Source organism: Saimiri boliviensis, chromosome X, assembly GCF_048565385.1.
Source record: "Saimiri boliviensis isolate mSaiBol1 chromosome X, mSaiBol1.pri, whole genome shotgun sequence".
In the NCBI taxonomy this organism is placed as follows: Eukaryota; Metazoa; Chordata; class Mammalia; order Primates; family Cebidae; genus Saimiri; species Saimiri boliviensis.
The window spans coordinates 83,489,912-83,516,452 of record NC_133470.1 but is presented as its reverse complement, the minus strand read 5'-3'; the positions used below and the strand labels follow the sequence as shown (position 1 = coordinate 83,516,452).

Here is a 26,541-nt window from a genome sequence, read left to right as displayed (position 1 = left end):
TGCAGTTCTGGTGAGTGTGCTTTTACTTCCCATTCCCCCAGTGACTGATTAGGTTGAATACCTTTTCAAATGTTTATTGGCCTTTGGGATATCCTTTTACATATAAGTCACATTCATTTTAACTTTATTAGTATTTCAAAAGAATTCCAATATGTTCTGGATACAAACTCTTTGTCAGCTGTACCTATTCCAAGTATCTGCTCTGTCTCTCTGACTTGGTTTTCACTAGCTTAATGGTATCATTTGATGAGCCTAAGTTGTTTATTTAATATAATAGTCCAAGTTACCTTTTATCTTTTCAATCTAGTGCTTTTTAGTGTCCTATGCTATTTAAGAAATCTTTCCCTGTCTGAAAGAGGTGCTTTATTATTTCACCAATCATGCTTAAATCTATAATCTACTTAGCGTTAACTTTAGGATATGATATGGAAATTGAGCTGAGTTTCCCATTTTCCCATGTGTGTATCCAATCGACACGGCACCATTTATTGCTGCCCTGACACTTTGCCTTAAATCAATTGTCCATACATGTATGGTTATGTTTCTGGAGTCTATTCCATTGTTTTGTCTATGTGTCTATCTTTGTGTCAATAACACACTTTATTAATTGCTGTAGCTTTATAATAAGTCTTGATAATATGTGGTAATGTAAGTTCTCCCCTTTGTTGTTATTCTTCATGACTGTCTGGGCTGTTCTTGGCCCTTTGTAACCCCATATAAATTTTAAAATCGGCTTGTTGATTTTCACAAGAAAACTTGCTATGTCTGCTGAGATTTGACTGGGATAGAATGTAATCTGTTCATCAATTTGATGCATCCTTCCATTTATTTAGATGTTAATTTCTCTATCTTTTGTATTTTTCTGTGAAAAATCTGAAAAGATTGTACACATCTTTCATTTAAATTATTCTTGGGAATTTGATGTTTTATGTTATTGTAATTGGTATTTTTAAATAATTTCTATTTTCCAATTGGTACCGGTTATTTAGATAGAAAATTGATATACATATATTCATTTTATATCCAGCAGCCTTATGGATATAAATGTATTTATTAATTCTAATGATTTATCTGCAGATTTTATTTCCTTGGGATTTTCTATGTAAACACTCACGTCTTCCATAAATAAGGTCAATATAATTTCGCCCTTTCCAACTTATGCCTTTTTATTTCTCTTTCATGCCTTATTTTACTGGCTCAGTCTTCCAGTAAAATTTATGAATAAACTGTCAAAGAAAATGCTTTCAAAATTTCCAAATTATCTCTGGTGTTTAGTTTAGCTTTTCTGTAGTTAGCCTCTGTCATACTAAGGAAGTTCCCTTGTATTCCTAGTATTCTAAGCCTCTTTTTTATGAGTGAATGTTGAATTTTATCAGATGCTCCTTCTGTATTTATTAAGATAATCATATGATTATTTGCCTTAATGTGGTAAGTTGCATGAACTGATTTCTGAATCTTAAACCAGCTTTGCATTTGTTAGTCACTGTATATTGTCTCTTTAGTGTATTCGCTAGGCTGATTTTTTTTTTAAGGAATTCTATATCTTTGGTCATAACTAAGATTCATCCCTAGTTTTCTTTTCTTTAAACACCTTTGCTAGATTTTGATATCATGGTTATGTGGGCTGCATAGTCCAAAGTAGAAAATGTTCCCATATCTCCATTTTCTGAAATAGATTGTGTGTTTGGGTTTTTTTTTTCTTTAAATATTTGATAGAATGTAATAGATTAGCAATGTCGGTGTGGAGTTTTCTTTATGAAAAGTTTTAAACTATGAATTCAATTTCTTTTTTTTAAATTTTATTTTTATTTATTGAATTTTAGGTTTTGGGGTACATGTGATGAACATGCAAGATTGTTGCATAGGTACACACATGGCAGTGTGGTTTGCTGCCTTCCGTCCCCTCACCTGTATCTGTCATTTCTCCCCATGCTATCTCTTCCCACCTCCCCACCCCCCGCCCCTCCCCCATTTCCCCCCAACGGACCCCAGTGTGTAGTGCTCCCCTCCCTGTGTCCATGTGTTCTCATTGTTCAACACCTACCTATGAGTGAGAATATACGGTGTTTGATTTTCTGCTCTTGTGTCAGTTTGCTGAGAATGATGGTTTCCAGGTTCATCCATGTCCCTACAAAGGACGTGAACTCATCGTTTTTGATGGTTGCGTAATATTCCATGGTGTATATGTACCACATTTTCCCTGTCCAGTCTATCATCGTTGGGCATTTGGGTTGGTTCCAGGTCTTTGCTATTGTAAACAGTGCTGCAATGAACGTTCGTGTGCACGTGTCCTTGTAGTAGAATGATTTATAATCCTTTGGATATATACCCAGTAATGGGATTGCTGGGTCAAATGGGAATTCTATTTTTAGGTCCTAGAGGAATAGCCACACTGTCTTCCACAACGGTTGAATTAATTTACATTCCCACCAACAGTGTAAAAGTGTTCCTATTTCTCCACATCCTCTCCAGCATCTGTTGTTTCCCGATTTTTTAATGATCACCATTCTAACTGGTGTGAGATGGTATCACAATGTGGTTTTGATTTGCATTTCTCTGATGACCAGGGATGATGAGCATTTTTTCATATGTTTGTTGGCCTCCTGTATGTCTTCTTTTGTAAAGTATCTGTTCATATCCTTCGCCCATTTTTGAATGGGCTTGTTTGTTTTTTTCTTGTAGATCTGCTTTAGTTCTTTGTAAATTCTGGATATCAACCCCTTGTCAGATGGGTAGGCTGCAAAATTTTTTTCCCATTCTGTTGGTTGCCGACTCACTCTACTGACTGTTTCTTTTGCCGTGCAGAAGCTGTGGAGTTTGATTAGGTCCCATTTGTCTATTTTGGCTTTTGTTGCCATTGCTTTTGGCGTTTTGGTCATGAAGTCCTTGCCTACACCTATGTCCTGAATGGTTTTGCCTAGATTTTCTTCTAGGGTTTTTATGGTGTTAGGTCTGATGTTTAAGTCTTTAATCCATCTGGAGTTAATTTTGGTGTAAGGTGTCAGGAAGGGGTCCTGTTTCTGCTTTCTGCACATGGCTAGCCAGTTTTCCCAACACCATTTATTAAACAGGGAGTACTTTCCCCATTGCTTGTTTTTGTCAGGTTTGTCAAAGATCAGATGGTTGTGGGTATGTTGTATTTCCTCTGAGGCCTCTGTTCTGTTCCATTGGTCTATATCTCTGTTTTGGTACCAGTACCATGCTGTTTTGATTACTGTAGCCTTGTAGTATAGTTTGAAGTCCAGTAGTGTGATGCCTCCTGCTTTGTTCTTTTTGCTTAGAATTGACTTGGCTATGCGGGCTCTCTTTTGGTTCCATATGAAGTTTCAGGTGTTTTTTCCAGTTCTGTGAAGAAGGTCATTGGTAGCTTGATGGGAATAGCGTTGAATCTGTCAATTACTTTGGGCAGTATGGCCATTTTCACAATGTTGATTCTTCCTAACCATGAACATGGAATGTTTCTCCATCTGTTTGTATCCTCTCTTATTTCGTTGAGCAATGGCTTGTAGTTCTCCTTGAAGAGGTCCTTTACGTTCCTTGTTAGTTGTATTCCTAGGTACTTTATTCTCTTTGTAGCAATTGTGAATGGCAGTTCGTTCTTGATTTGGCTCTCTTGAAGTCTATTACTGGTGTATAGGAATGCTTGTGATTTTTGCACGTTGATTTTGTATCCTGAGACTTTGCTGAAGTTGTTTATCAGTTTCAAGATTTTGGGCTGAGATGATGGGGTCTTCTAGATATACAATCATGTCATCTGCAAATAGAGACAGTTTGATTTCCTCCTTTCCAATTTGGATACCCTTTATTTCTTTTTCTTGCCTGATTGCTCTGGCTAGAACTTCCAGTACTATATTGAATAGGAGTGGTGAGAGAGGGCATCCTTGTCTAGTGCCAGATTTCAAAGGGAATGCTTCCAGTTTTTGCCCATTCAGTGTGATATTGGCTGTTGGTTTGTCATAAATAGCTTTTATTGTTTTGAGATACGTTCCGTCAATACCTAGTTTATTGAGGGTTTTTAGCATAAAGTGTTGTTGAATTTTGTCAAAAGCCTTCTCTGCATCAATTGAGACAATCATGTGGTTTTTGTCTTTGGTTCTGTTTATGTGGTGAATTACGTTTATGGACTTGCGTATGTTGAACCAGCCTTGCATCCCCGGGATGAATCCTACTTGATCATGGTGGATGAGCTTTTTGATATGCTGTTGCAATCGGTTTGCCAGTATTTTATTGAAGATTTTTGCATCTATGTTCATCATGGATATTGGCCTGAAATTTTCTTTTCTTGTTGAGTCTCTGCTGGGTTTTGGTATCAGGATGATGTTTGTCTTGTAAAATGATTTGGGAAGGATTCCCTCTTTTTGGATTGTCTGGAATAGTTTCAGAAGGAATGGCGTCAGCTCCTCTTTGTATGTCTGGTAGAATTCAGCTGTGAACCCATCTGGACCTGGGCTTTTTTTGGGTGGTAGGCTCTTTATTGCTGCCTCGACTTCAGACCATGTTATTGGTCTATTCAGGGTTTCGGCTTCTTCCAGGTTTAGGCTTGGGAGGATGCAGGTGTCCAGGAATTTATCCACTTCTTCCAGGTTTACTAGTTTATGTGCATAGAGTTGTTTGTAATAATCTCTGATGATGGGTTGGATTTCTGTGGGATCTGTGGTGATATCCCCTTTATCGTTTTTTATTGCATCAATTTGGTTATTCTCTCTTTTCTTTTTTATTAATCTGGCTAGTGGTCTGTCTATTTTGTTGATCTTTTCAAAAAACCAGCTCCTGGATTTATTGATTTTTTGAAGAGTTTTTTGTGTCTCTATTTCCTTCAGTTCTGCTCTGATCTTAGTTATTTCCTGTCTTCTGCTAGGTTTTGAGTTTTTTTGATCTTGCTCCTCTAGCTCTTTCAATTTTGATGATAGGGTGTCAATTTTAGATCTCTCCTTTCTTCTCATGTGGGCATTCATTGCTATATATTTTCCTCTAGAGACTGCTTTAAATGTGTCCCAGAGATTCTGGTATGTTGTGTCTTCGTTCTCATTGGTTTCGAAGAACATCTTTATTTCTGCCTTCATTTCATTGTTTATCCAGTCAACATTCAAGAGCAAGTTGTTCAGTTTCCATGAAGCTGTGTGGTTCTGAGTTAGTTTCTGCATTCTGAGTTCTAACTCGATTGCACTGTGGTCTGAGAGACTGTTTGTTATGATTTCTGTTCTTTTGCATTTGCTGAGGAGTGATTTATTGCCAATTATGTGGTCAATTTTAGAGTAGGTGTGATGTGGTGCTGAGAAGAATGTATATTCTGTGGATTTGGGGTGGAGAGTTCTGTAAATGTCTATTAGGTTTGCTTGTTCCAGGTCTGTATTCAGGTCCTGGATATCCTTGTTGATTTTCTGTCTGGTTGATCTGTCTAATATTGACAATGGGGTGTTAAAGTCTCCCACTATTATTGTGTGGGAGTCTAAGTCTCTTTGTAGGTCATTAAGAACTTGCCTTATGTATCTGGGTGCTCCTGTATTGGGTGCGTATGTATTTAGGATCGTTAGCTCTTCTTGTTGCAGTGATCCTTTTACCATTATGTAATGTCCTTCTTTGTCTCTTTTGATCTTTGTTGCTTTAAAGTCTATTTTATCAGAGATGAGAATTGCAACTCCTGCCTTTTTTTGCTCTCCATTTGCTTGGTAGATCTTCCTCCATCCCTTTATTTTGAGCCTTTGTGTATCCTTGCATGTAAGATGGGTTTCCTGGATACAGCACACTGATGGGTTTTGGCTTTTTATCCAATTTGCCAGTCTGTGTCTTTTGATTGGGGCATTTAGTCCATTGACATTTAGGGATAGTATTGCTATGTGTGAATTTGATACTGTCATTTTGATGCTACCTGGCTGTTTTGTTGGTTAGTTGATGCAGATTCTTGATTGTGTTGATGCTCTTTTACCATTTGGTGTGTTTTTGGAGTGGCTGGTACTGGTTGTTCCTTTATATGTGTAGAGCCTCTTTCAGGAGTTCTTGTAGAGCAGGTTTGGTGGTGATGAAATCTCTGAGTGCTTGCTTGTTCACAAAGGATTTTTTTTTTCCTTCACTTATGAAGCTTAGTTTGGCTGGATAGGAGATTCTGGGTTGAAAGTTCTTTTCTTTAAGGATGTTGAATATTGGCCCCCAATCTCTTCTGGCTTGTAGGGTTTCTGCTGAGAGATCTGCTGTGGGTCTAATGGGCTTCCCTTTGTGGGTAACCCAACCTTTCTCTCTGGCTGCCCTTAGCATTTTCTCTTTCATTTCAACCCTGGTGAATCTGACGATTATGTGCCTTGGGGTTGCTCTTCTTGAGGAATATCTTTGTGGTGTTCTCTGTATTTCCTGGATTTGAATATTGGTCTGCCTTGCTAGGTTGGGAAAGTTTTCCTGGATAATATCCTGAAGAGTATTTTCCAGCTTGGATTCATTCTCTTCATCACATTCAGGTACACCTATCAGACGTAGATTAGGTCTTTTCACATAGTCCCACATTTCTTGAAGATTTTGTTCATTCCTTTTTGCACTTTTTTCTTTGTTCTTGCCTTCTCTTTTTATTTCATTGAGTTGATCTTTGACCTCTGATATCCTTTCTTCTGCTTGGTCAATTCGGCTGTTGAAGCTTGTGCATGCTTCACGAAGTTCTCGTGTTGCGTTTTTCAGCTCCATCAATTCACTTATACTCCTCTCTATGCTGTCCATTCTCGTCAGCATTTCGTCCAATCTTTTTTCAAGGTTCCTATTTTCTTTGCGTTCGGTTAGAACATGTTCTTTTAGCTCACTGTCGTTTCTTACTACCCACCTTCTGAAGTCTGATTCTGTCATTTCATCACCCTCCTTCTCCATCCGGTCTGGTTCCCTTGCTGGTGAGGAGTTGTGATCCCTTTTAGGAGGAGAGGTGTTCTGGTTTCGGGAGTTTTCATCCTTTTTGTGCTGGTTTCTTCCCATTTTTGTGGGTTTATCCACCTGTTGTCTGTCTCTGTCCCAGGGAGTTGGAGCTTTATGAGTTTCCGTTGCACTACTGCCTTTTTTGATTTTTCTTTCAGGTCTGACCCGCCCAGCTAGCAGCACGCCTAGCCACTGCCTGCCCGCAGGGGCTTTGCTGAGCTGCTGTGGGCTCCGCCCAGCTGCCCTGAGCTCTTCCCTGTAGTCCTTTTTATATGGGCGTAGTTAGAACTGTCTCGGCAACCGTGGCCCCGCCTCTGTTATGGTGGACTCTCTCTGTTGTGGCAGGTTGCCTTGGCAACGGCGGGTTGCCTCCGTAGCGGTGGAGAGTCTCAGTAATGGCGGAAGCCCCTCCCCCACGGAGCCGGACCGTCCCGGTTCAGCTGTGCTTGGTTTGAAGGGCTCAACCAAGAGGGTTTCCAATTACTGTTTTTGTTTTCGTTGTTGTTGGGGGTGGAGGGGTGGGACCAACCGAGCCTGATCACCTGGCTCCCTGACTCAGTCTTTTCTTTTAAGTTGAAGGACCCCGCGTTCCGGTCGCTTGTTGAAAAGGCGCCGGGATCTCCCGTGCTGCGACTCACCGAGTCGGCTCGAACTGCGCGCCGGCTCCTGGCGGATTTTTTGCCTAGGAATCTCCTGGCCTGGCTCGCTATTTCAGATGAATGGGCAACTCTGCCGTCTCAGGGCTCTGCTCGCCAGCTGAGAGGGCTCCCAGACCAGTGGCTTTTGTACGGAGAACCGCAGCAACAGGGAGTGGTCACAGCAGCCGCGCGGGCGGAATCAGCCCCGCGGGGGCCAAAACAGCCGCACCGGCTGGGACTGCGACGCTGGCGACCCCTCTGCCTGGGTATCTCCTGGTCTGTGGGCAATAAGAGTTCGTCTGGAAATGCGGCGTCCACTCACCCTCTGCACTTTCACTGGGAGCTGAAGTCCTGAGCTGTTCTTAGGCGGCCATCTTCCCAGCATTCTCTGAATTCAATTTCTTTAAAATATGTAGGATTATTCTGATTTTTTTTGTATCTTTTTAATTTTGGCAAGTTGTGCTTTTCTACAAATTTATCCTAGAACTTTAGTTTACATTGTTCACAATATTTTCTTACTGTCCTTTTAAAGTTGGTAGGATCCGAAGTGATTTCACCTTTTTCATTCCTTACATTAGTAATTTTTGTGTTCTCTGTTTTTACCTTGATCAGTCTTGCTGGGGGTTTATTAATGATATCAATAGTCTTTTCAAAAGAGCCATAAATGTCTCAAAGCTTTGGGTGCATCCATAATTTTTATTTTTTTAAAAAACTACTTTGATTCAAAATATTTTCCTTGTTATATTATTACCCTTGTGATTTACTTTGATGCAGGTGTTACTTAGAAATATATTATTAAATTTCAAAGCCATGGATTATTTCACACGTAAGATGAAATCAACACACGCTGCCCCTATATCTCACTGAACTCGATGTGGTCTGGAAAGAAATGCGAAGCCTAGCTATTTGTGAACTCTGGAATGTAAATAACAGGCAGATTGGAGAAGGCCCCCCACAACTCAAAATACCACAGAAGTGGGGATATAAACAAGATCCAAAGTCTCATAACTTAATATCCAAAATAACAAGGATATAAACCAAACTTATTTAACATATTAAGAATCACAATCCCAGCACTTTGGGAGGCCGAGGCGGGTGGATCACGAGGTCAAGAGATCGAGACCATCCTGGTCAACATAGTGAAACCCCGTCTCTAATAAAAATACAAAAAATTAGCTGGGCATGGTGGCATGTGCCTGTAATCTCAGGAGGCTGAGGCAGGAGAATTGCCTGAACCCAGGAGGCAGAGGTTGCGGTGAGCCGAGATCGCGCCATTGCACTCCAGCCTGGGTAACAAGAGCGAAACTCTGTCTCAAAAAAAAAAAAAATAAAAAAAAAAAAATAAATAAAAAAAATAAAATAAAAAAAAAATAAAAAAAATAAAAAAAATAAAAATAAGCATTCGACACAGGACTGGAATTCCTAGCCAAAACAATTAGGCAAGAACAAGAAATAAAAGGCATCCACATTGGAAAGGAAGATGTAAGTTTATCTCTCTGTTCACACATGACATATATGTGAACTAATAAGCAAAAAGAGAAAGATGCAGGATACAAAAATCAACAAACCAAAATCAATATTAACAATGAATAATCAGAAAAGGAAATTAAGAAAATCTAATTTACAATAATATCAAAAAGAATGAAATAATTAGGCATAAACTTAACCAAGGAAGTGAAAGACTTATGTATTCAAAACTACAAAATGTTGTTGGAAGAAGTTACAGACACAAATAAATGGAAAGACATCTCATGTTCATGGATTGGATAATTTAATATTGTTAAGATAATCATACTACTCAAAGTGATCTGTAGATTTAATGCAATCATTGTAAACATCCCAATGGCCTTTTTAAAACTACAAGAATGTATCATAAAGTTCATATGGAATCTCAGGGGCCCTTGAGTAGCCAAAACAATTTTGAAAAAGAACAAATTTGGACATTCACACTGCCTGATTTCAAAAGTAACTACAAAGCTACAGTAATCAAAACAGTGTGGTATCAATGAAACATATGGTGAGCCCAGATTTAAATCCTTGCATATATGGTCAAGTAAACTTCAACAAGGATGCCAACACCACTAAATGGGAAAAAGACAATCTCTTTAATAAATGTTGTTGGAAAAACTGAATATTCACATGCAAAAGAAAGAAGCTGTACCCTTATGTTACATTGTATATAAAACTTAGCTCAAATGAATTAAAGAACAAAACATAAGACCACAAACTACAAAACTAGCAGAAAACTTAGAGGAAAAGCTTCATGACATTGGGTTTGGGAGTAATTTCTTGAATATGACACCAAAAGCAAAAATAGACAGATGAGACTACATAAAACTTTAAAACTTCTGTGCATGAAAGGAAGCAATGAGCTGAGTGAAAAGGCAATGTATGGAATGGGATAAAATATTTGCAAATCATATTTTTAATAAGGGGTTAATATCCAGAATATATAAAGAACTCTTACACTCAACGACAACAAAAATCTGATCTTAAAATGGGCAAAGAACTTAAAGTGATATTTCTCCTGGCCAACAAGCCTATGCAAGAGTGTTCAATGTCACTAATTGTCAGAGAAATGCAAATCAAAACCACAATGAGATATCACCTCACAACTATTATGACAGGTATTACCTAACAAAATAAAAAAAAAAAAAACAATATGGAGGAGTTGGAACCCTTGCACATTATTGTTGAGATTGTAATGTTGCAATCTCAATTAAAAACAGCATGAAGTTTCTTTAAAAACTTAAAAATAGATCAACTATATGATCCACCAGTCTCATTTCTTGGGTATATATCCAAAAGAATTAAAAGCAAGATCTCAAATAGGTATTTACACACCTATGTTCACAGCATTATTCACAATAGTCTAGAGGTAAAAGCAACCCAAATGTCTATTGATGGATGAGTGGACCAACAAAATATAATGTAACATAATGGAATGCTATACAACCTTAAAAATAAAGGAAATCATGTTACAACCTACAGCATAAAGGAACCCCGAGAATATTATGCTAAGTGAAATAAGCTATTCACAAAAGGACAAATATAGCATTTTTCTATTTATATAAGGTATCTGATGATCATAAATACACAAAGTAGAATGGTGGTCACCAGGGGCTGGGTGAAGGGAGAAGGGGGAGTTATTTAGTGGGTATAGAGTTTCTGTTCTGCAAGATGAGAATGTTTTGAAGATCTGTTTCATAACAATGTTAAAATAGTTACATTATTGAACTGTACACTTAAAATGGTTAAGATAGTAAATTTTATTTTTTTAACCACAAATTAAAAAAAAAAAGGCAACCCAGATGGACATTGTAAAAGTGGAAAATGCCTAAAATTAAGAAATCATTGGAATTTACATGTAATTGGAGCACCAGAAGTAGACAAAGAATGCCTAAGGAGATAGTGGCTAAGAATTCTCTAAAAACTGTTTAATACTCATAGATTCATGAATCTCAGCCAATCACAAGCAATATGGATACAAGCAAACTGACAGGAACATTATAGCAGCTAAAGGAATAAAAGGTATATTACAAATAGTGGAGCAATACACTGATAAGAATGATGGCTGACTTCTCATCAGAACCTTTGGAGGCTGCAAGGTGATGGGATGACATCTTTAATGTGCATAAAGAACAAAGCTATCAACCCCAGAATTTTATATTAAGACAAACAATACATTTTTATGTTTAAAAAAAAAAAAACCAGGCAGAATTAACCTGGAGATATTCACTACAAGAAGTATTAAAAGTTCTTCAGACTGAAAATAAATGTTTTTAGATGCAAGCAACCCTGACTACTTGGGTGTAATGCCCCATCGTTTGTGTTTCATCTAGGTTGTGGTATGGGGACTAGACATGTTCTGCTGGGTGGGGAAGAGAGATGGGAAAGCTAGATCTTAAGCTGCCTTACCACCATGTGCCAGTGGGGTATCACAGTGCCAGGGGCCTTCAACCTGGATTCTCCACTGAACCCACTGGTAGGTAGAGTTTAGGTGTATTTGGGGTAAGAAGTGGGTAGAGGTAGATTGGTTGGCCTTAGTAACAAACATTTCTGTTTCTCCCACTCTAGCATGAACATGTGAATATTTGTGAATTTCTTACCTATTCCCCCCTCAAAAAGGGGAGAAAATGGGAAGTGAGGGCCACTGGTAAACACTGAGTTAGAACAAGTGAGTAATCCCACCTACATAATGAATGTGATGGAGTCATTGAAGAGTCTGTAGTTCTTCTCCAGACTTTTGTGATTCATTTGTTCAACCTCATCGGCAACTTCTTGACTGAAAACAGTATTAATTAGCTATTTCCCCTGCCTGGGGAGTAGACGTAAAGACCTTGAGCTCCCAAGGTTTCTCTTAAATTTACAGAAATGGCCTTAGATTCTCTATGGGACTAGGGAATACTGGCTCTGCAAACGGGCTTTTAGTTTGCTCTCCAGAAGAACCCAGTTTGAACTCTATCCACTTTGAAGTTGAGTCACTAAATGAATTATAGCAATGCTTCATCTTTGAAGTATGCTATATCCCAAAGTTTCAATTAAAACTATAGAAAACTTCTGATTATGACAACTCAGAGTTTAAAAACTGACCTGCACTGATTGCCTCACAGGTATGAGAGAATCGAAATCCCAATCCACATTGTACCTCATGTCACTATTGGGAAAGTGTGCCTTGAATCAGCAGTAGAGCTGCCGAAGATCCTATGCCAGGAGGAGCAGGATGCGTATAGGAGGATCCACAGGTAGAGACCCTCTTCACTCCTCTTCTCTACTTCTCAGGACCTAGTCTTGCTTTTCTTCTTCTGTCCTTTTATTTTTAGCTGCTCATTTCTTGAGGCCCCTCTCCTTTTGCCTCTCTGAGAAAGGTTTCTAGCAGTCTACAATCATAAATGTTTCTCACATTGTATGATAAGTTCTTCAACATTTGTTTTTCTCCTGCTTACTTTGGAACTTTCAAGGGCAAGGACACTTTCTCTTACGCACTAGGTCTTGCCCAATACATTTGTACTAATTCAGAGCTTTGGTGATTGTGTTTGAATAAAATCATATCCCCCAAATCATCGAAAAGTTAATATTGGGGATTTAAATGCTACATATTTGTCTAATCCAGTTGGCAACGGTCAGATGCAGTTTATTGTTGTTATATTCCATGACCATTTTGTTTTCTGTTCAGTGCTGCTTTGCCACTAACCTAAACTATTTTATCCCCCAGCCTCACACATCTGGACTCAGTAACCAAGATCCATAATGGCTCAGGTAAGAATTTTTTCTTGAGTACTCAGACTTTTTTGAGTATTTCCCTAAAATACTCAGCTGACAGAAGCGAATTTAGTTTAAGTGAGTGAAGTGATGGGTACCAGTTGTCCTCGGGTTTCCTTTCCCAAGGAAAGGATCCTGATCCCAACATTTCTTTTGAACCCTGGGTATCCATGGGCACCGTAAATACAGCCTGCAGTAAGACAAGAGGAAAGACAGGAAGGAGATTTATGATAGACCTACTCAGTGGTGTTCTGGCACATGTTTAACACCCAGTTCTCAAGGAGCAGAGAGGACCCTGATTTGTTGTGTTTGTATGTTTCCATGGTGTAATGCCCTGGCATGGCTGATTTCAAGCAAGTAACATGGCATCAAGGAGCTTACAAACTTCTTGGAATTTTAATAGTTGGCTCTTGTGGTTCCAGCATAACGTTACCAGCCTGTTGTGGGAATTGAAAGAGATAGATGGATAGACAGAAAGACAGATAAAAGGGAAGGCATGAGGGAGAAAATCTTTTGATGTCAATAAATGTAAAAGTAATTCTCGTACAAGGCAAAGGAACAAAAAGCTGAATACAATATATATACTAATTCACTTGTCCCCAACATACACACTTCCCTAGCCACAGTTTCTGTCTGAGTGACCCTGACTTCCGGGTCACTCTGTTCCCTCTTCTCTAGTTACTTGCAAAGTCACCAGAGAGGAAGAAGGGAAGGCTTTTGGGTGTTATAGGCAGTTACTTTTCACAGAAAAGGGAGAAATGGCTTGATCTCTGTCCCATAATTTCTATCTCAGGGTAAAATATGACAAAGTTAAAAGTTGGTCCAGTCTAACAATGAAAACAAGTGGACTCAGGGAGAGGAGCATCACACACTGGGGGCAGTTGGAGGGCGTAGGGGAGAGACAGCAGGGGGAGGGGAGGGAGAGGAGGGTGGGGAAGAATAACATGGGGAGAAATGCCAGATATAGTATGCAACTAAAGTAAAATAAATAAATTTTATTTAGAAGTTGGTTATATATATATATATATATATATATATATATAGCCATATTCTAAAGCCACAGTAATTTTTAAAGTATAAATAATAGATCAAAAATAGACAAATAGATCAGTGGAAGTGAACAAAGACCAGAGATACAACTATGTATATATAAGAATTTATATTTAACAAAGATATTTCTTTAAAAAATGAAAAAAACATGAATTATTTACTAAATAGGATTGAGACAGTTCATTTCTTTGTTAGTTGATTCATTCAAGAAACATTTGAGTGTCTATTCTCTGCTAGGCACTATTCTAGGCACTGAAGTACAGTGCTGAACAAAAGAGACAGTCTTAACCTTCATGGAGCTATATTCTTTTCTTCCATTTGGTGGAAAATAGATTACTACCTAATATCAGACACAAAAAATAAATTCCAGATATATTTAAACTTTCACTATTATGTAACAACCACTTTAGAAAAAAGATTGGCAATTATAGTTGCCAAATGTCATACCAGTTCCTTTCCTAGGTATATACCTCAAAGAATTCAAAGCAGCTGCTGAAACAAAACCTGTACACAAATGTTCACACCAGCATTATTCACAATAGCCAAAAGGTAGGAACAACACAAATGTGCATCAGTGGGTAAATGGATAAACTCGGATATATATCCATATAATGGAGTACTAAACAATGAAAAGAACAAACTTCTGAAACGTGAACAAACACGGCAAGTCTCAAGAACATTATGCCAGGTAAAGGAAGCATTGCATGAAGGCTACATACTCCATGGTTCCAAATTCAAGAATAAGCAAAATTAATCTATGGTGTGTTAACTGCCTGGCCCAGGGGTGAAGGGGCATTTAATGCAAAGGCAACTGCAGAGGGGATTCTTTGAGGGTGATGGAAATAATATATATCTTGACTAGCACTGGTTACATGATATGTCTTAGTTCATTTTGTGTTGTTATGAAGGAATACCTGAGGCTGGGTAATTTATAAAGAAAAGAGGTTTATTTGGCTTTACAGTTTTGCAGACTGAAAAAGAAGCGTGGTGCTGGCATCTGCATTTCGTGAGGGCTTCCACTCATGACAGAAGGCAAAGGGGATCCTGTGTATGCAGATATCAGGTGGCAAGAGAGGAGATGAGAGAATGGTGGAGGGGGCAGGCTCTTTTTAACAGCAGTTCTTGTGGGAACTAACAGAGAAAGAAGTCACCCCTAAGGGAGGGCATTAATATATTAATGAAGGACCCACTCCCATGACCCAAACACCTCATATGAGGTCTCACCTCCAGCATTGGGGGTCAAATTTTTACATGAGGTTTGGAGGGCCAAATATCCAAATTATAACATGGGGTATACCTTGGTCAAAACTCATAGAACTGTTTACTTTAAATTAGTTCATTTTACTATCTGTAAATTATACCCCCAAAAGCTTATTTTATAAGTTAAAGAAATATAGGAGGAAAATTTAAGAATTTTTTCAGACTCTAGGAAGGTAATGGCCTAAGTATAATGTGAAACCCTGAATTCACAAAAGGAGAGATTGACTAAATAAAAATTAAAGACTTTTATGGGCCCCTACAAAAATAAAAATGTTAATTATTATCTTTAAGAGGATAGATTAAGGTAAGGTTATCAGTTTTTCACCTTTTCTTTTGGCAAAGATTAAATCGAGGGACAATTAGGTGAGGATGTGAGGGAAGTGAGCAGTCTCCCTGTTCCCGGAGATATAATTTGTTACACTCTGGAAAATACTGGATAATTAGTTTTAAAAAATACATGTACTTAGATATAGCAGTTCTACTTAACTGCAGTCTTTAAAATAGCAAAACACTGGACAGTGGTCATTTCAGTAGCAGTCATATATTATAAGCGCGAAAAAGACACTTACGTAAATGGAATTTGTCTCACCATGAAGCTTAACATTCACAGTAAAGCTTTCCTCGGTTTCTTCTTCATTTTAAAAGAGGAGCTCTCAGGTGTATTCAATTAATGTATATTTCTTCAATATACGTAACATTTGATGTATCTACAGGGCTCTCTGGAAATGTAAATTGCAGAAGGCTGACTTCTGGCCCATTAGGAGGTTATGGTGATTTACAGCACGGGAAGGTCTGACAGGCTAGGGAAAGGAACCCTTCTGTGGCTCTTAGCCCTTTTGCCTAAGGGAGTAAAGAGCTGGCCATCTTTCTGCCAGGCTTCCCTCTGGCTTATGGATTCAGGATGGCCTCAGAATGGGTATTTTCTAAGCTCAGCTCTTCTGTTTTTTTCCCCTGGCTGGGCATAGAAAATTGTTTACCAGTCCTAATAATTATACGTTTTCTACTTCCATCTCCAAACCCTTCTTTCTATGCTCATGGTTGAGGGCCTGTTGGTGATGGAGTGGGAACATGCTAGTGGAACATGCTAACATGCTTTTCCACAATTATTTTCATCTTTGTTTTTCCTACTGAAGTGTTTACGAAGAATCTGTGCAGTCAGATGTCGGCAGTCAGTGGGCCTCTCCTACAGTGGTTGGAGGACAGACTGGAGCAAAACCAGCAGCATTTGCGGGAATTGCAACAAGAAAAAGAAGAGCTTATGCAAGAACTTTCTTCTCTAGAATAAAGCAGGAGACAAAGTGGGGTAAAAAACTTCTTTTTCAATTTGTGTGCAAAACACAATCTAAAATGCCCACAGCTCACATGTGGACAAACTATAGAACAATTCTTTTTATATCCCAGTAGATAAGTTTTCACGTGCAATCAGCACAGGATGGCTTCCTGACAGTTTAATTTGAGTTTACTGAACCCTCCTACCTACAACTGACCTATAAAGAGCATATGCAAGATGATTTAAGTAGAATATGAAAGTTATTTTTACAAAGGCTATGGGAGTTACATTGGCAAGGAATATCTTATAATAAAATGTCTGGGGAGTGTATTTTAAACATTTACATTTCCCTTTTAACTTGGAAGTCTTTATTTTCATTTTCAAATACATTCACTTGCTAGAATAATTCATGTTTCAATTTTGTAGGTATGATGCTTACGTTGGACAAGCAAATAGTAAATCTAGTATGAGTGGAAGGAAGCACCCCACCTCTATGTCCTCATTGAGAGGGCAGTATCTTCCTTCTTGATTTCTAAAATATATATTCTGAGATACCTATTAAACATTGAATCTCTGAAGGTATCCTTTTTAACCAAACATAAGTTCTAGCATATTTGACTCTGAAGTAAATTTCTATTGAGCAGATCCTGTCTGCCTAGGAATTTCTATTATAATATAAATGTGTTTCCCCAGAAACATTTAGGACTTAGGATGTAATAAAAACCATGCTTTAAAAAGTCTGGTTGCATTACTCTTAACCATGTAAAAGCACAAATGATAAATGTGTCTTCCAAAAAGACACACTTTTCTGTGTGCTTGTTCCATACTCGAAACAAAGTATGCTTGTTGCCTACTGGAAGTTAAGTGATAAAGGTTGTTTTTGGTTTCAAATGATAAATGTGTCTTCCAAAAAGACACACTTTTCTGTGTGCTTGTTCCATACTCGAAACAAAGTATGCTTGTTGCATACTGGAAGGTAAGTGATAAAGGTCGATTTTGGTTTTTGGTTCTCCTTGTTTTTCAAATTTCAAAGTGTCATCTAGAACCACCTGCATCAGAATCACTTGAAGGTCAAACTCCATCTCTGTGGGTAGAACTCAGAAATCTGCGTGAACTACTTAGCCGATCTGGGGCATACTAACATTTGAAAACCACTAGTCGTGAGCATATGGAATGTATGTACTATATTTTCCCTAATTTCCCACAGCCACAGTTCTTCTCTATTCTTTTTCTTTCCCTATAGGAAAGATGAAAATATCCAGTGTAAAGTTAATGAAGCTAAATCAATTTTGAAGAAGAAAAAGTTGGAGGACTCCCATTACCTGACTTCAAGACTTACTATAGTAATCAAGATAGATGATATTGGCAGAGGAACAGACAGATAGATCAATGGAACAGTTGAGAGAGCCCAGAAATAAACCCATATAAATACGCTCAACTGATTTTGAAAAAGTGCAAAGCAATTCAATGGAGGAAGAATAGCCTTTCTGACAGATTAAGCTGGAGCAATTAGACACCCACAGCAAGGAGAAGAAAGAATCTCTACTTAAACCTCACATCTTATATGAAATTTAACTCTAAATGTATAATGGACTTAAATGTAATACATAAAACTATATAACTTTGAAAAAAAGCCACAGGAGAAAAATCTTCAGGATCCTTGGGCCAGGTGACAAGTTCTTGGACTTTGCCCCAAAAGCACAATCCATAAAAGAAAAAAACTGATATATTGGATTTATTCAAAACTTAAAAACTTTTGATTTAAGAAGAGGAAAAGACAAGGTACAGCTTGAGATGAATTATTTGCAAGCTATCTATCTGATCAATTTGGGATATATATAGTTTGCTCAAAACTCAACAGTAGTCCAGGCATGGTAGCTCATGCTTGTAATCTCATCACTTTGGGAGGCCAAGCTGGGAGGAGTGATTGAGGTTAGGGGTTCAAGACTAGCTTGGGCAACATAGTGAGACTCTGTCTCTACAAAAATTTTTTTAAAAAATTAGCTGGGCACCATGACATACACCAGTAGTCCCAGCTACTAGGGAGGCAGGAGGATCACTTGAGCCCAGGAGTTTGAGGCTACAGTGAGCTGTGATCACACCACCGCAGTCCAACCTGGGTAAACAGAGTGAGGCCCTGTCTCAAAAAAAAAAACAATAAAAGCCACAAAAATTCAACCATAAAAACAGTCCAAGTAGAAAATGGGCAAAAGACATGAATATATGTTTCACTGAAGAGGATCTATAAATGGCAAGTAAGCATATGAAAAGCTGTTCAACTCCATAGTCACCAGGGAATGCAAATTGAAACCACAGTGAGGCTATGACTTACTTATCTGAATGGCTAAATTTAAAATAGTGAAAATACCAAATACTGATGAAGATACAAACTGGATATTTCATACATTGCTGACAGGCACAGAAAATGGTACAGCCACTCTGGAGAAGAGTTTATAAATTTCTAATCAAGTTAAACATAAGACCCAGCAGTTGTGCTCCTGGACATTCATTCCAGAGAAATGAAAACCTATATTGTACTTGTACGCAAATATTCATAGCAGCTTTATTTGTAATAGCCCCAAACTGAAAACAATCCAGATGTCCTACAACAGGTAAATGCTTAAACAAACCATCCATAATTTGCAATACTACTCTGGAATGAAAAGGAACTAACTGTTGATATAAGAACTTGGTTGTCCCTCAGAGGTATTATGGTGAACCAAAAAAAAGCCAGTCTCAAATGGCCACATACTGTGTGATTGCATTTATATAACATTCTTGAAATGACAATTGTTGAAATGAAGAACAGATTAATGGTTGCCAGGGACAGGGACTGGAGAGGGTGTGGGGTATGTATGACTCTAAAGGGATGGCATAAGGAGTTCCTCTGTGCTGATGGAACAGTTCTATATGATTGTGATGATTATGATGTTGATTATAATAGTTGATTATGAGGTTAAGCACATGAATCTATACCTGTGCTGAAGTTGTATGGACCTACATACACACAATGAATGCATGTAAAATCTGGTGATACTGAATAAAGTCTGTAGTCTAGACAGCAGTATAGTATCATTGTCAGTATCTTGGATATGAAGTTGTACTTAGAGTTACAAAAGACCATACCACTGGAGGGAACTGGTAAATGATACATGAGACTCTGTACTATTTTTGCAACTTCCTCTAAGTATATAATTATTGCAAAACAAAATGTTGTGTAAGTTTTAAGTAAGGAACTGGGATGTATGGTACCTGTTTTATGAAATAAGAAAAGGGTGACCGAAAATTTGAGAGGAATAAAACGATTGGAATGTTTTTACAGGCCAACCTTTAACACAAGTTCTTTCCCCTTTCTGGGTTTCATTTTCTTTAGGTATAGAATGAGATTAGGGTAGTTGACCACCAAGGTTTCTTTTAGCTAATTGTCCAGCTTTAAAACTGTTGAGCATCACAAGGAACAGTGGTGTGAACAAGATGTATCATTTTAGCAGCTGCACCAATCTGGCTTACCTTTACACAACTCTGTATCCCCTTATGAACACTAGATTCTCTATTTTCAGTCACATCTAAGACTCTGATGGTAACTATATATACTTGTTCTGTTTTTTTTTTTTTAAATTGTACTTTAAGTTCTAGGGTATATGTGGAGATCTTACAGGATTGTTGCACGGTATACACATGCCATGGTGGTTTGCTGTCTCCATCCCCCTGTCACCTACATCAGGCATTTCTCCCAGCGTTATCTCTCCCCAACATCCCCACCACCTGCTGTCCCTCCCCTAACCCCCCACCCCCAACATATCCCAGTGTGTGATGGTCCCCTCCCTGTGCCCATGTGTTCTTATTGTTCAACACCCACCTATGAGTGAGAACATGCTGTATTTGGTTTTCTGTTCTTATGTCAGTTTGCTGAGAATGGTGGTTTCCAGATTCATCTGTGTCCCTATGAGGGGCATGAACCCATCATTTTTTATGGCTGCATAGTATTCCATGGTGTATATGTGCCACATTTTCTTTATCCAGTCTATCATTGATGGGCATTTGGGTTGGGTCCAGGTCTTTGCTATTGTAAAAGTGCCACAGTGAATATACACGTGCATGTGTCTCTATAACTGAATGATTTATAATCCTTTGGATATATACCCAGTAATGGGATTGCTGGGTCAATTGATATTTCTATTTCTAGATCCTTGAGGAATCGCCACACTGTCTTCCACAATGGTTGAACTAATTTACACTCCCACCAACAGTGTAATAGTGTTCCTATTTCTCCACATCCTCTCCAGCATCTGTTGTCTCCAGATTTTTAAATGATTGCTATTCTAACTGGTGTGAGATGGTATCTCAATGTGGTTTTGATTTGCATTTCTCTAATGACCAGTGATGGTGAGCTTTTTTCATATGTTTCTTGGCTACATAAATATCTTCTTCTTTGTTTTTTAAATTATACTTTAGGTTCTGGGGTACATGTGCAGATCTCACAGGATTGTTGCATAGGTACACACATGGCAATGTGGTTTGCTGCCTCCATCCCCCCATCACCTGCCTCTGGCATTCCTCCCCACATTATCCCTCCCCACCACCCTCACTGTCCCTCCCGTGGCCCCCCTTAACAGACCCCAGTATGTGAGGCTGCCCTCCCTGTGTCCATGTGTTCTCATTGTTCAACACCCGACTATGAGTGAGAACATGTGTTTGATTTTCTGTTCTTGTGTCAGTTTGCTGAGAATGATGGTTTCCAGATTCATCCATGTCACTACAAAGGACACAAAGTCATCGTTTTTTATGGCTGCATAGTATTTCATGGTGTTTATGTGCCACATTTTCCTTGCCCAGTGTATCATCAATGGGCATTTGGGTTGGTTCCAGGTCTTTTCTATTGTAAACAATGCCACTATGAACATATGTGTGCATGTGTCTTTATAATAGAATGATTTATAATCCAAGATCAGAGTAGAACTGAAGGAGATAGAGACACAAAAATTCTTCAAATGAAACAAGTATAATTAGCACTACATAATTAATCCTTCTCACTCTACCTTTGTTCCTTCCTGCCTACCTTTAGGACCATGGGTCAATGGAATTTGGCAGTAGCAAAAAGGAGTCAGGCGTTAGTGATTCTAACCTGGTACTACTTTAGCCACCTGGGTATGCTTGCTGGACTTGGATAGTTACAGACATTGATGATAATGATCCTGAGATGATGACTCTTAAGGTGCTGCATGCATCAGAGACTAGAGATGTTACAGGTACAAGGGATACAAAGAAACAACTGCTGGGTTATCAGGGACAAGTTGATATGGTTTGGATGTGTGTCCCTTCCAAATCTCATGTAGAAATGTGATCTCTGGTGTTGAAGGTAGGCCTAGTGAGAGGCATTTGGATCATGGGGGCAGATGGATACCTTGGTGCTGTCCTCACAATAATGAGTGAGTTCTTGCTCTGAGTTCATGTGAGATCTGGTTGTTCAAAAAAGTAGCACATCCCCTGCTGCTTTGCTCCCATTCTCATGATGTAATACACCTGTTCCCCCTTTGCCTTCCACTGTGATTGTAAGCCTCCTAAGGCCCTGACCAGATGCAGATGCTGATGCAATGTTTCCTGTACAGCTTGCAGAACTTGAACCATTTAAACCTCTTTATAAATTACCCACCCTCGGGTATTCCTTTGTAGCAATGCAAAGATGGACTAATAAACAGTTTAGGGACAAGGTATAGCTAAGACAAGAAGGGGTTGGAAAAAGGACTGGTAATATCAATCACATGGCTGTGAAAGGAGGGCAACAGTCCTGACTGGTGGAGAAAGCACACTTTTAACCCTGTGAAGGCAGAGGTGGAAGGCGGGGCTACTAACATCAGCTATTTGTCTGCAGAGCATCTGGACAATGTAGCCCAGACTGCCACCACCACTTTCAACTCAATGGCTGGCCAGCAAATCTTTATCTAAGGACTCTCAGAAACTTCCCAGGAACTGCTGACTCAAGTTGTTAACAGCCTCGATTCAAAACGATAGAATAAGATTAACTTTCTGGAAACTGACAAAACTCTTTTCTACAAGAGTTTAATAGAATTGGACCCTGATCTCAATTCAGCACATTGGCACTACTGAGGTCAATACAACTTATGTGAATAAGAAGCTACCTATACTAGCTTGCCACACACAAACTGGTCTATTATCTCTAATATACATGGTAATGGGACAGTAACACATTACCCAGGACTTCCTGCTGGTCAGTCAAGGCAGGATATGTGCAACTGTCAGCATCCCTTACTGCACCTGGTTAATGAAATATTTAACTGATTTGGCTCCAGTTGGGGAGCCTAGCTGGAGTGTATCCTCCAAGTGGGCATGATTGCAGAATCATTCTTATATATGTTGCCCAATCAGAATGTATTTGTTTAAGGCCCCTATAAGCACAATTAATTAGATTATTATTTCATGGGGTGGCCTATGCTCCTGTGAATTCTTAGCTAGCTATTTGAAAACTGAGTAATGGAGTTGTAGAGAGTGGATCTGCCATTCAGTGGTGGCCTTGAATTGCAACGTAGATCTGAGTCTTGGCAGGATATATTGTCATCCTCCCAGAAGACAAGAGAATGGGAGGTTGGTGAAGTGCTGTTTCAAGGTTATCTCTAACTTCCTAATCTCCCCTAGGAGGCTGTCATTGAGACAGTTTCTCATCTCCTGAATACTGGTGAGGTCTGAGGCTATCTGCCCTGCCCTACTCAGGGTATAGCTACAGAATGTAAAACTGCTAGCTGCAGTCTAAAAGGGGCTCCTCAGCAATGGGCTATCCCATAACTTGTGCAGCAGTCATGAAGGCCTTGTTTCAGTGTTGTCCCATTTGGTGCAGGGGACAAGGACATGGCCCATCTTCCTCTTACTGTCTATGTAGGTAACAATCTGTAAAGGACATGTTATTACTTTAGAAGCCAAATCAATCACTCTTGGGCTTGACCTTTTTTTGATAATGTGGTAGTTATGTACAAGAACGTCTTTGTTTTTGAGAATTGTACACTGGAGTGTTTAGGACTGATGGAATGTTTTGTCTACAACTTAGTCTCAAATGGTTAAGAAAAAGCCATATGATAATCGTGGTACACACACAGACACACACATGCACACTGCAGAAATGTGAAGTGTTATCAATTGAACAATCTGGATGAAGCATACATAGGAGTTCTTTGTACTTTTCCTCCAACTTTTTGTTAAGTTTAAATTATAACAAGTTACTTTAAAAAATCTACATATAATGTACAATGTCTGAAAGGCTACATGAGAAAATGCTAGCTAACTTGTTAGCTCTGATGACTGACCTTAAGGCCGGCAGGGGGAGTCTAATTTTTCAGTCTGAACTATAAATTGTTTTTAAATGTCTACAATGAGTACATATTACTTTCATAATGCAAAATTAAAATGCCCAATTTTTAAAATCAGAAAAGTAATATAATAAAGGAAACTTGGAAAATATGAAGAGAAACCTTTAATTTCCTCAAAATAACTGTCATTTTTGATAGTCCTTTTGGTTTTCTCTTTCTGTTTTTATTCATTCTGGTGTTAATGCATCTTATAGTTTTACATGTGGATTTCTTCATTTAACATAACTAAAAATTTAATATATTGTATAGGTTTCATAATTTATAATTTTAGATAGTAGCTTACTCTCCTATCTGGTGATAATACCATGATTTAATGATTCACTAAATCAACAGAAACAGCAAACCCTGCGGAGAGGAACATCTGATTTCCAGAGCCACCACATTATAATATCAAAATGTCCAGTTTTAAATAAAAAATTATGAGGTATACGAGGAAACAAAGTATGGCCCATTGACAGGGAAAAAAAAAGGTAATAGAAACTGTCCCAGACAAAGCCCAGGTCTTGGACTTACTAGACAAATAATGTAAATCAACAGTTGTAAATATGCTCAAAGATCAAAAGGAAACCATGAATAAAGAATTAAATCAGGAAAATGATATCTCGCCAAATAGAGAATAATAACAAAGATGAAATTTTTAAAAGAAACAAAACAGAAATTCAGGAGCTGAAAACTGTAATAACTGAAATGAGTAATTCATGAGAGAGGCTTAACAGCATATTTGAGCAGGCAGAAGAAAGAATCCGTAAACTTGAAGACAGGTCAGTTATTAGAGACCCAATATCAAAAAGAAAAAATAATGAAGAAAAATGAACAGACCCTCAGAGACCTGTGGGACACTATCAAGCATATCGATGCATCCACAATGGGCGTTCTAGCTAAAGACGAGAGAAGGAGGGGCATAAAGAAGTAATGGTCAAAAACTCCCCAAATCTGATGAAAGCTACGAATCTATATAGATATTCAAAAAACTCCAATATTCTGAGTGGGATAAACCCAAACAAACCCACACCTAGACACATCATAGTCAAAATGTCTAAAGCCAATGACAGAATCTTGGAAGCAGCAAGAGAAATGACTTACCACATACAAGTCAACATCAATAATATTGACAGCCACACTGTTGTTGTCAGAAATCATACAGGGCAGAAGGCAGTGGGATGACATATTCAAGATGGTGAAAGAAAAAGTGTCAATGAAGAATTATATGTCCAACAAAATTATCCTACAAAAATGAAGTTAAATAGTGACATTCCCGTACCAGTGGATTTGTTGGATCGAATTTTAAAAAAAAGTGACATTTCCAAAAAGAAAAAAAAGCGACTTTGCTATTGCAGACCTTAGAAGAAATACTGAGTTCTTCAGGCTGAAATGAAAGGGCAGTAGACTGTAACTCAGATTCACATACATAAATATCATTGGTAAAGGTAACTACAGAGATAAATATAAAAGATGGTATGTTGTATTTTTGTGAGAATTTTTTATTCTACTTAATTTAGAAGACAACTGCATAAAGCAATAATTCTAGGACGTGTTGATGGGCATATAATGTAAAAAATATATAATATGTATGATAATAATAGCCCAAAAGAGGGGAGAAAGGAATAGAGCCATGTTAAAGCACATTTTTTTAATATGGTTGAAATTAAATTGGTATTCATTAAAACTAGATGATTGTAAGTTAATATGTTAATTGTAATCACTAGGGCAACCACTAAGGAAGTAATTCAAAAATATAGTAAAGAAACAAGAGAATTAAGATGGTATACTAGAAATATATAACACAAAAGAAGGCAGTAATGGAGAAACAGAAGATCAAAAAACACAGGCATATAGAAAACAGAGCAAAATGGCAGACATAAATCATAGTTTATCAGTAATTACATTAGAAATAATGAATCCACTTAAATGAGATTATTAGAATACATAAAAGATCCTCCTATATACTGTTCACAGGATACAAACTTTAAATTCAAAGATACAAATAAAATGATGGGAAAGGATATATCATGCAAACAGCAACCATAAGAGCTGGAACAGCTAAACTAATAGAGGACAAAATAGATTTTTAAAAATGTTAGTGATAAATAGGAGCATTTTATAAAGTTACAATGGTCAATCTACCAGGAAGATGATATTGTAAACATATAGGCACATAACAACAGAGCCCAAGAAATATGAAGCAAAACTTGACAGTATCAAAGCAGAAATAGAAAATTCAACAATGAGTGTTGGAGACTTCAATACCCAACTTTCAATAGTGGATAGAACATCTAGGTAGATGATAAACAAGGAAATAGAAGAATTGAATAACATTCTCAACAAAGAAGACCTAACAGACAGCTTATAAGGCACTTAATCCAACAATAGCAGCAGAATATACATACTCCTCAACTAAACATGAAGCATTATCTAAGTTAGATCAAATGTTAGGCCATAAAACAAGTCTCAACAAATTTAAAGAACTGTTACACAATATATTCTCTCACCATTATGGAATAAAATTAGAAATCAATAGCAGAAGGAAATTTGGGATATTCACAAAGTTACGGAAATTAAACAATAAATTTCTAAATATCCATTGGGTCAAAGAAGAAATCATAAGAGAAAATAGAAAATACTTTGAGATTAATGAAAATAAAAACCAAAACTTATGAGGTGCAATGAAAGCAGTGCTCAGGGGAAAATTTATAGCTATAAATGCCTACAGTAAAAAAGAAAGGATTTCAAATTAATAACCCAACTTCTCACCTTAAGGAACTGAGAAAAAAACAAACAAACCCAAAGCTAGCAG

At 38.0% G+C, this 26,541-nt stretch overlaps 1 protein-coding gene across 1 annotated transcript in view; it reads left to right on the top strand.

Annotated features, from left to right (window-relative positions):
* The window catches only part of BRCC3 (BRCA1/BRCA2-containing complex subunit 3), an 80,095-nt gene extending 53,757 nt beyond the window's left edge, over positions 1-26,338 (top strand). The window contains exons 9-12 of the mRNA XM_039464082.2: positions 12,140-12,271; positions 12,742-12,785; positions 16,232-16,401; positions 17,612-26,338. Coding sequence (XP_039320016.1) covers positions 12,140-12,271; positions 12,742-12,785; positions 16,232-16,383 — 328 coding nt within the window. The 3' untranslated portion in view covers positions 16,384-16,401; positions 17,612-26,338. The remainder of the gene's footprint in view (positions 1-12,139; positions 12,272-12,741; positions 12,786-16,231; positions 16,402-17,611) is intronic.
* Positions 26,339-26,541: the final 203 nt, after the last annotated feature.